The sequence below is a fragment of the Lycium barbarum genome, chromosome 1 (assembly GCF_019175385.1).
Source record: "Lycium barbarum isolate Lr01 chromosome 1, ASM1917538v2, whole genome shotgun sequence".
In the NCBI taxonomy this organism is placed as follows: domain Eukaryota; kingdom Viridiplantae; phylum Streptophyta; class Magnoliopsida; order Solanales; family Solanaceae; genus Lycium; species Lycium barbarum.
The window spans coordinates 132,850,687-132,861,683 of record NC_083337.1 but is presented as its reverse complement, the minus strand read 5'-3'; the positions used below and the strand labels follow the sequence as shown (position 1 = coordinate 132,861,683).

The 10,997-nt window shown below is 38.0% G+C and overlaps 2 protein-coding genes across 2 annotated transcripts; one reads left to right on the top strand and one right to left on the bottom strand.

The window, feature by feature from the left end:
- The first annotated feature begins 596 nt into the window (after positions 1-596).
- LOC132603586 (abscisic acid receptor PYL4-like) lies at positions 597-1,566 on the top strand. The gene has a single exon (XM_060316745.1). It carries the CDS (start codon positions 716-718, stop codon positions 1,328-1,330), a length of 615 nt encoding a protein of 204 aa, XP_060172728.1. The 5' UTR covers positions 597-715; the 3' UTR covers positions 1,331-1,566.
- A 2,776-nt stretch (positions 1,567-4,342) lies between these two features.
- On the bottom strand, positions 4,343-7,465 carry LOC132614307 (uncharacterized). Its single transcript, XM_060328723.1, has 6 exons — positions 6,980-7,465; positions 6,557-6,875; positions 6,388-6,495; positions 5,922-6,258; positions 5,497-5,840; positions 4,343-5,259 (listed from the first exon to the last, which is right to left on the bottom strand). The coding sequence occupies exons 1-6, from the start codon at positions 7,463-7,465 to the stop codon at positions 4,343-4,345; spliced, it is 2,511 nt and encodes an 836-aa protein (XP_060184706.1).
- Between the last annotated feature and the right edge of the window lie 3,532 nt (positions 7,466-10,997).

The window sequence follows — 10,997 nt, the reverse complement described above, 5'->3', positions numbered from 1 at the left end:
ACAATAAAAAGTATTTTTTTTTTAATCTTATGAACTTATACTCGAAATGTACATGATGTATCAAAAATACTTTTTGAATCTTATGATTTTAAACATACCGCATTGGATGTTGAAATGAAATACTCTCACTGTTTCAATTTGTTTGTCTGATTTTGACTCACCACAAATTTAAGAAAGTAAAGAAGACATTTGAATATTGTGATCTTAAAATAAAGACAAGTCGAATGTACCAAAACGTCCTTTACTATTGTGATCTTAAACATGTCATGTAAAAAGTTGGAATTACAGAGTTACCAAAAAAGGAACAAGACATTTAATCTTTTTTAAACCGATCAAAAAGAAAAATAAAACAAATAAATTTGAAATAAAGAGAGTTTTAATATTTTAAAACAAACTAAAAGAGAGAGTAGCATGAAAGGAGAGGGGTATTAAGTAATTAACTTTGAACTAGATATACTAAAGATCTTCAAAAATATAAAATAGTATTCTTGTATCATATCCGTATAAGTATCATATGTCACCAAATTTGTAACCGACTGTAGTAAAAACACGTTCATAATAAAGGCATCCTTTTTTCTCTCATATACAGACACTCTCTCTTTATATATATGCATCTATCATCATTTATACTTGTAAAAGACTCTCCATCCTTATCCCTCTCCTTTCATCAACAAGAAGATCAGAAGGAAATAAAATAAACCAAAAAGAAACAAAAATGCCTTGTTCACTTCAGCTTCAAAGGATCAACCCCACAACCACCGGAAACTTCCACAAACAACCTCAACCAACATGGATTATCCCCGTACCACCATTCACCATCCCTAACAACCTCTTACATTACCACACCCACCATGTCGGCCCCACTCAATGCTGCTCCGCCGTAGTCCAGCACATCTCCGCCCCTATCAACGCTGTGTGGTCCCTAGTCCGCCGCTTCGACAACCCTCAAGCATACAAACACTTCCTCAAGAGCTGCCACGTCATTCTGGGGGACGGAGAAGTTGGAGCAATAAGGGAGGTACGCGTGATATCTGGCCTCCCCGCTGCTTCTAGCACGGAGAGGCTGGAAATATTAGATGATGAGAGACACGTCATCAGCTTCAGCGTTGTCGGCGGTGATCATAGGTTAACAAATTACCGGTCAGTTACGACGCTGCACACGTCAGATGATAATGGAACGGTGATGGTGGAATCGTATGTGGTGGATATTCCACAAGGGAATACAAAGGAAGAAACGTGTGTATTTGTTGATACAATTGTACGTTGTAATTTGCAATCACTAGCACAGATCGTTGAGAACAACATGCCTACAAGTACAACCAACAGTTAATCATTGTGATTTTTGTTAATTAGATTATTTTGTATATTTCTTTTAGTCCCCCTGATTCCGTTTTAGTGTTTTTTTTTCTTTTCTTTTGGGTGATAGATCGATGAACTTTTTGCTTAGGAGGTTATATAACCTTAGGTTGCCTCCTGAGTTCATAGGTTTGGTGCTTTTGTAGCTAGTATGCACTCTTGTAGCGATGAAAATTTCCAATTTCAGTGAATGTAACTGTGCTTAAGTTTCTTCGTTCACAATGATATCCAGAGACGGAATGTTATTTGAAATTATATATTTACACCGTTGGTGTAATTTACTACTCGAGTTAACATGTTTTCGGGTTAACTAGCTCTACTTATTATGAACAATTAACTAATAATCCGTGTATATAGAAGTTGATTTCTATTTTAATTGAAGTCATATGCATTGATAGTATAAAAAATATTCATAAAATTAGGTCATTAAAAAGTAATTATACGTAATTCGTATAATATAACTTGAATCTTTTGGTTAAATAGAGGTAGTCCGGAGGACATGATGTTTTCCTTTTGATGATCGATAAGGTTTGTGTAGTTCGGAGTTCGGGTTCTTCACTTTCTTTTCTGACCGGCTGAAACATTTCTATAGTAGAATTTGCAAAAATCATGCGTAAATTGTCAAAGATAAGATGATATATATGTTTTGCTTTGTATAATCAGTAATTCAGTACTGGATAAGCAAAATAACATTGTAGTGTAATTGTTTTATCCTCCAAAACCTTAACAAGAAAATTAAAGTAATACTAGTAGTATAGGTTACATATCCTCCTTTGTGAAACCTCTACAACTTGAAGAATAATTTAATAACCTCAGGCTTAATTTTTTTGTTAAATACGTACCACAAGGCACGAATGCCCATTATTTAATCTTCATATGGTCTAATTAATTTTTCCAACCTAACACAGTTGTAAAGGGCTCACCAGTTGGGACCTTCGTGGAATAAAGTTGTTTATAGTTTATATAGTACTGTTTGCAATTGTTTTATGATAAAATAAAGTAGTTAGTCTTTAAACACGCACTGAATATGCTGGTGAGATTGGAACCGCTTTCCTTAAATTTATTAACTTTCTAAATGTATAAATTCCTTGCACCGAGTGTATTAGTAAAAGATCGTTTCACTACTACTAGTATCATAATTTAAATCTATTTTATGACATCAATTTATATATCGGGGATCTTCAGTAAGTAGTAGATGGATGAGCACATGCACAACTGAACTGCTGCATTATTGATTGGAGAAAATAAATACAACATGAATTTTTACATTTAGAAAAACCTAGTCGTTGTATGAGAAGAATCAACGTCTACTCTTTCTAACCAACTTGACGTTCAAACAAAAGGCAAGTTGCGGCTTTATTTACTTTAAATCCTTTTGTTTTTTGTTTTTCCGCCACTTCTTTTTCTCTATTTGCAGAATTATCTTGCATGTTGGGCAAGCAAAAGAAGATGGCAACTCTGCAAGTTGGTTTGCAAGTGGGCAAGGAGGCTAACTTTTTTTTTTTTAAAAACATTTCAATCTTCTTGCCTAATTATGTTACTAACAGTTGGCAAGCATGCTATTTGCAATTTAAATTGTCCGTTATATTCTTTACATTATCCTTGAGTTCAAATTAAAGATGTACTATGGTGAAATAATCATTTTTACATTATTTCAACTTTATTATTATTTCACTCATGGTACCTATTTCAAACTCCATGAGTTTCTCTTTGAGTTGGAACCTTTATAAGTTCAAACTTAATAATCATTCCTAGAGTTTCAGACTTCATGAACTAGCTTTTCGTAACTCATCACATTGTTGTAGTCTACTAGGAGAATAAATTTCATGTCTTTGAGTAAAATTTACAATTTTTTTTGCTTCTTATGTATGATAGTGGAGTTGTTCACTTTTAGTAATATCCACAATCTTCAAAAATTGGTCTATTTACTGAAATGGTTAAATTGATAAGGTAATTTTTTTTTTTCACACTATTAATTAAATGTATATAACTTATATATATGTACATGAAATATTACATAATTAAATTATTTTTATGTTACAATTTACATGGATAGCTTAAACTTATTCTGCGGGTAAAACTACAGAACTCACTACTAGAAAAAGAAGTTTTTGCACGGACATTTCGTGAGAAATTTGTGGTATAAAATATGATTTTCTCACCTCATTCTCACCGAATCAGCTCAGGAAAACGCATAGTGGGAACTCCCATTGAAACCTGGGCTATTTACCTACTGACATTCAGTGGAAAATGCCATTGAACATTTTTAAGTGGGAAATCTGTGTAAAAATAGAGATTTTTTTAATAGTGACCGATATAAGTAAGTAGATACTGTTTTATCTCTGTACTATTTCTATTCGGTACAACTTACAACCAACAGTAACATATTCTGCGCGTCTGTATCACGCTATGCCTTAGTCGGACAGAGTCGAATCGGCGTGTGCCGATAATCAAAATGATCCTCTCACTGTAGTGAACTCACCTATTAAATTAAAGTAATTTCAGGGACACGGACTTATGTGTGCTACCACAGTAACTACAACAAACCACCCGACGAGCAACTTACGACATGCTAGAGAATTAGTGATAGCTCGACAAACCACCCACAATGAGATTTTTAAAATTAAAGACTACTATGGAATTATGGCTGAAGAATTTTTTTTTTATTTTTTATATTAATCCAGATTCACCTCAGGTTTTAGCTCACCTGGATGTACTGGGGGGTTTGGCATAGACCCCTTGTATATTAAAATCCAAAAGGTAAATACATGTAGGAGAGGGACATAGCACCTTATCTCCTCAGGACCTATGTTGGTGTTTGCGCTGCAAACATCTTTACAATATTTAAGCTTACAAAAGTCAAAAACTATTTTATGGACACAGTTTTAGGGGTTAGGTCCTATAGTTACAGCAAAAGTCAGGATTATATTATATACTAAAATGTTACAAATAGACAGTTCCACCCAACATCCATTAGGAGTGATCATCATGGAGGATTAGAGATGACAGTGATATTCCTCTTGGCCTGTTTGATTCTGAAGCTGGGCATGCCCATTGAATCAAGTCGACTAGGTCCAATAGCTTGAGTAGGCAGATTTTGCAGGTTATGGTATACACGGGCTCTTCGGTTCAGTTGAAGATTAGCACCAAACTTGGCAAGAGCGTCTGCTACTTGGTTTGCCTCCCTGTAGCAGTGTTGAATGATGCATTGTTTTGATTGAAGTTGTCTTCTCATCTTGTCAATCTTTTGTTCAAAATTCCAAGGGGGAAGGGAAGAGCCATTGAGCATGTTAATCACTAACATAGAGTCAAGTTCTAAGATGAACTTGTTTCTATTATTAGAAAAACACCACTGGATGGCATATTCAGCAGCCTCCACTTCCGCCTTGTTGTTAGTGCAGAAATTGAGAGAGTTAGCAAAAGCCATAATGATCTCCCCATTTCCGTTCCTAACAACTCCTCCCATACCTACCGTGTTCTTAGTACTGTTGCTGCTCCCATCCGTGTTAATCTTGATCCATTCCCCCTCTGGTCTCATCCAAGTAACCATGACACCAGTGAAAGAAGGTTTAATGGCTTCCGCAAACTTACAAATTTTGTTCCAATCCCATTTATAGTCCAAATTGTGGCCTTTTCTATTGATGTAGACATGAATATGAAACACAATTTTCTTATAAATCCAAAAAATAGATTGTTTCTTGTTCCCATATCTAGCAGCATTTCTGTATTTCCATAATTCCCATAGAATGAAGATGGGAGTGATCTGCTTCAAGGTTCTGTGAAGGGAATTCCTTGAAGTAGTGTTTCTCCAATTTTGGATCATTCCCATAGCATTATGAGCCCTATAATTAATGCCCAAAGGAGCAGCAAATTTTTTCCATATAGTCGAAGCAGTTTCTCCCTCTACAAAAACATGATCAGTTGACACATCCACCGGGAGTTGTGCAATAACAACACTTAGTGTCTACTATGATGCCCATATTACTGATGATATTGTCTATCGGGACTTTGTTCTTGACAATTCTTCGAGCCATAAAGGAGCATTTAAAAGAGATGCCGGGATTCCATAAGTTAGACCACATAGGGATAGGGTCTTTTCTTTGTCTTATGATACCCAAGCACTAGCACAAGAAAACTTACCTGTGTTTGTAGGAATCCAGATTGGTTTATCCTTCATATTGTTACGGCCAATAGGAATATTCAGGATAATATTGGCTATGTGAGCAGGCACAATACTATAGATGAATTCCCTGTTCCATACATTATTAACCAAGAAATCTTGTACCAACAACTTACCAGGGCAGTTTTGATCATTAAGCATATTGACCAGAGCTCCAAGCTTGGTCCAGTTGTCCCACCAGAATGAGATTTTGCCTTCATTGATCTTCCATATGATGTGAGGTTCTATGGGATTCTTTGTTCTCATAAGATCCCTCCAAGCAGAAGATTGGCCTGATTGGATCTTTCTTTCCACAGGATGTTTTCTTTAACAATATTTAGATTTAAGAAAGAGTGACCATAAGTTATCCTCCCCTCTAAATCTCCACCATCTCTTGGCATTGAACGTAAGGCAAATATCTTCCAGGCTCTTGAGTCCAACACCTCCTTCCTCAGTAGGGTAGCACATTTTTTTCCATGAGCTCCAATGATATTTGTTCTTATTATCAGCTTGTCCCCAAAAAAATTTTGAGAAGTATTTCTCAAGTTGTGATAGCACATTTTTCGGAGGGGATATAACAGCCATGGTGTGAATGGTTTGTGATTGTAAGACATGCTTAATCAGGGTAGCTTTACCTCCACTAGCCAACATACTTCCTTGCCATCCTTTGATCTTGTTGACGACAGCTTTGGCAATATCAGATAAATAAGAGATCTTCTTTCTTCCATGATATATGGGGCAGCCTAAGTATTTGAAGAGGAAGTGATGATGCTTAAAACCAGTAACCCTTTTGATCATTTTTCTTCTTTTTCTTCTTCTTTTCCTTTTTCTCTAGTTGTGCTCAATGGTGTAAGTAGGAGTAAGGAAGAAACTTTTTTCCATATTAATCTCTTGACCAGATGCATCTTCATACTGTCCCAGCTTTTTCATGATCATTTTTAGGGAATTTTTATCCCCAAAACTGAAGATGACTAAATCATCTGCATAACAGAGATGGTTTATTTGAGGTCCGGCATGATTCATATAAAAACCTCTAAAAACCTTCCTTGCCATGTAACTGATTCAGAGCTTTTGACAGTGATTCAGCAGCAATAATGAACAGGGCAGGGGATAGAGGATCTCCTTGCTTGAGACCTCTAGTAGAATGGAAGAAACCATATTTTATTCCATTTACAATAATGGAGTACCACACATTAGACACCAGTCTGTAAATAAGATCAACATATTCTTCCACAAATCCCATTTTTCTTAAGATAGCATTGAGAAAGGACCAGGAGACTTTGTCATAGGCTTTGGCCATATCTATTTTGATGACTACATTGCCACCTTTGTTTTTCTTTTTGATGTCATGAATGATCTCCTGAGTGAGAAGAATATTTTTAGTGATAAGCCTTCCTTTAACAAAGCCTATCTGATTTTGAGAATCAACTTAGGTAGGATACCACCAAGCCTATTAGAGCAAACTTTAGAAATGATCTTGTTAGTAAAGTTGCTAAGGCTTATTGGTCTGAGCTGGTTAAAAGAGTCAGGAGCTTCCACTTTAGGGATCATAATGAGAAAAGTATGGGTAATGAACTTAGTGAGTTTATTACCCCTGAAAAAGTTTTCAACCATGGCAGTTACATCATTAGCAATAATATTCCAACATTTTTTTTTATAGAAATGACCACTGAAGCCATCTGGCCCTGCAGCACTATCAAGGTGAAGGTCTTTCACAGCCTGTTCGATCTCCTCCCCAGTAGGTAATTGAATTAGACTATTGTTGTATTCCTCTGTAACCACATTCTCAATTCTTTTTAGGAAGTTAAAGTTGTGATCTTGCTGAGGTTGAGTAAACAGTTTGCTATAATGTCTAATAGCAGCCTCAGATATCAAATTGTCACCTTGAATCCACTGTCCATGCTCATCTTTGATCCTATGAAGATAAGCTCTCTTTCTTCTTTGTCTCATGACACTGTGAAACTATTTGGTGTTGTGATCACCTTCCGCTTCCCATTTTATTCTTGCCTTCTGCTTTAAAAGAGAGTTTTCCATCTTCATCCACCTTATTTGTTCCGCATCTAAGGCATAGAAGTTTGTTCTATTGCTATCAGTGTTATTCTGATCATAGGCAGCCTCAGCATGCTCAATATTATTCTCCAGATCCTTAACTCTATCGAATACATTACCAGTAGTATTTGTTACACCTCAGAAAATTTTTCGTTGATGCGCAGTGAATAGACTAACGAAGTATGCGATGTTTCGATAAGTGAGAAATAGCATTTGATGACCCTAATTAAGATTTCAAAGTCATTCGAGGTAAGAGAAGAAATTTCGCCAAGAAAAGGCAAGGTATACGTTAGGTATCGAAAAGGATTTACGAGTAACATGTTAATGATGACTTAATGATGTTTTGAACAAGAGTTATAATGTCCCTTAGATTGTTAATGAGGTTCTAAACAAGTATAAAGAAGGTTCCATAAGGATCGGAGATCGAACGAAACGACGGAATCCATTTTAGAGAAGTGGAGTTATACGACCACTTATGCGGTCCGTATAACTTTATGCGGTCTGTATAAAGGGTCCGTATAAATCCCAATATGGAGTTTATTTTCTGGTTGGTGAACCATGGCCACTTATACAGACCGTACAATACTATACGGACCGTATAAGTGTCCAGATAGTACTCGACGGGCTGATTTTTAGTTTTTGTATAAATAGATGCCTTAGGTTCTTTTACTTCATTTTTCATCTTATAAAACTATTGAGAGCTCAAAAACCTTCTCTAAGCACATTCCACTCAAGTTCAAGAGAACACAAGGATCAAAAGACTAGAATCAAGTGTTTATGTGTTAGAAAACTTCCAAGGGTTAGAGAACCACAAAAGATTCCATTAGAGGTGAACTAGGGTTTTGGTTCAAGTGAAGTATTTCCACTCAAGGTTCATTCCTACACCGTCTAAGGTAAGTTTTATGGTATTCCCATGTTGTTTAAGGTATTGAGACATTGAAAGACTTGGATTGTAGAAGAATATAGAAAATGGGTCTTGAATGTGAGAATGGTGATATTTGTGAGTAGTAGCTTGGGTTGAGTAATGATTCTTGATATGTTATGATTAAAATCATGTTATAAATGATATTTAGAACATGGGATAAACATTATATATGAGCGAATGTAATAGTGTGCTATGACTATGGAAATGGATGATTGGAAGTGAATTGAGAAGTAAGGATAATGTAGGTGAATAAAGATCATTGTTATGATGTTGTGAATGTTATTATTGATGTTTGGGAGTTTATATATGATATGTAGGAAGTCGTATAAATAAAGGAGATGTTGTCCAATTTTCTATAGCTTTAGTCATGTATGCTAAGCTATCGATTTTCTGATGTCCTTTTGTTTGTGGACGCTGTGTCATGCCCGCAGGTGGCCAGGGAGACAGACTTGATCCATAGCTTTATTACTCAGGGACTACATAGCGGAGCTCCATTTCATTCGGAGCTACAACTTTTGGTATTTATTCTTTTGTGTACATATTTATAGGCATAGCGGGGTCCTGTCCCGCCTGTATGATATGACATACTCTCCTTAGAGGCTCGTAGACATGTGTATATGGTTAGATGTATTTGGCCTTGTCGGCTAGTCTTGTGTATATCATTTTGTTAGCCTCGTCGGCTTATGTACATTGATATGGGCATTGTTATTGATGGTGATATATATATATATATATCGTTGCCCAATGGGATTAGTATGAATAATGGATGGAAAGTATGAATTAGCTATGTGGCTCACCTGGATGTAAATGTGAAAGTATGTTAAGAGGTGCCCGCGTGGGTTAGCACCGGGTGCCAGTCGTGGCCCTCCGGTTGGGTCGTGACAAAAGTGGTATCAGAGCAGTTCTGTCTTAGGGTGTGTCTACGAGCCGTGTCCAGTAGAGTCTTGGTTATGGGTGTGTTGTGTGCCACACTTATAAACAAGAGGCTGCGGGCATTTTAGGAATGAATGACCTTCTTTCTTCATAAGATCGTGCGATAGAGCTATGACATAAGAACTTCTTTTTCCTTAACCGTGTGTTATGTATTTCAGAGATGCCTGTAAAGAGAAAGGCTACGGCAGCCCAAAAGGGCAAGACAGTGACAGAAAAGCGGGCTGAAAGAGCACCGCCAACGGTTGTAGAGGAAAGTGAGTCCCAAAATGCGGCTCAATCTCAGTCCTCCCATTCAGTGCCTATTTCTGAGGAGCGTGAGGGAGCCTCAACCCCAGCTCCAGCACCTCCGGCTCCTCCACCGGATGCTTCAGGCCAAGATGTGAAAGAGGCCATTCATTTGCTTACTCAATTGGTTGCTGCCAAGACTCAGCGGCAAAGTACAGGGCAAGGTGATAGGGTTGTTAGTGCAAGGGCCCGTGATTTTATTAGCTTGAACCCTCCGGAATTCTTTGGATAAAAACCGGATGAGGACCCTCATAATTTTATTGATGGAATGTTGAGGACACTTCGGTTGATACATGCTTCGGACACCGAAATCGGTGGAATTAGCATCCTATAGATTGAGGGATGTTGCGGTTCATTGGTACACGGTTTGGATGGCTTCACGGGGAGCCAATGTGCCTCCCCCGGTATGGCAAGAATTTATAGATGCTTTCCTCCGGCATTATCTGCCTCTAGAGGTTCGGCGAGCTGGAGCCGATAAGTTCTTGAATCTGAGGCAAGACAGCATGAGTGCTATGGAGTATAGTCTCTGCTTCAATTCTTTTGTCAGGTATGCTTCGGCCATGGTAGCAGATATGGGTGGCCGAGTGCACCGATTTGTAAGAGGCCTAGGGCCACATCTGATGGATAGGTTCTTGACTGCGTCTCTTCAGGACAATATGGATATTTCACGCATTCAGGCCCATGCCCAAAATTTAGAGGAAAGCCTACAACAAAGAGTGAGTGTGAGCCTGATAGAGGGTATAACAAGAGGGCTAAATCTTCGAGTCCGATGAGTGAGTATAGGGGCGGGCACATACAACAGTTTTCTAGGCATTCAGGCCATTCTATGACTAGTGCGCCTCTACGGTTTTCAGGCCAGAGATTTGATAGGTCCACTCATTTTGGGCCGAGTCAGAGTTTTTTCGGTTCGCAATTCAGAGGTGATTCAGGTCAGGCAAGGCCACCCGTGCCACGATGTTACCAGTGTGGGAAGTTACATTGGGGCCAGTGTCGATTGGGTTCAGGGGTTTTCTATTCATGTGGTCGGTCAGGCCATATTATGCGTGATTGCCCCTCAGTTGGTGGCTGAGGAAGGACCCAGCCTTCTGGGTCGGTAGCCGGATCTTCATCATCTATACACCCTATGGGGCCAAGTTCACATGCGCCAGTCGGCCATGGTAGAGGCAGAGGGAGAGTCCCCAGTTCTAGCGGTCCTCAGCATCGTATTTATGCTTTGGCTGGACGCCAAGATCTTGAGTCTTCTCTTGATATGGTCACAAGTATATTATCGGTATTTTCTCATGATATATA

Coding starts and splice junctions, on each gene's coding strand:
- LOC132614307 (XM_060328723.1), bottom strand. CDS start 7,465: ATGAGACAAAGAAGAAAGAGAGCTTATCTTCATAGGATCAAAGATGAG. Junction 6,496..6,556: donor TCAGTTACATGGCAAGGAAG/GTTTTTAGAGGT, acceptor TCTGTTATGCAG/ATGATTTAGTCATCTTCAGT. Junction 6,259..6,387: donor AGAGATTAATATGGAAAAAA/GTTTCTTCCTTA, acceptor TCAAATACTTAG/GCTGCCCCATATATCATGGA.
- LOC132603586 (XM_060316745.1), top strand. CDS start 716: ATGCCTTGTTCACTTCAGCTTCAAAGGATCAACCCCACAACCACCGGA.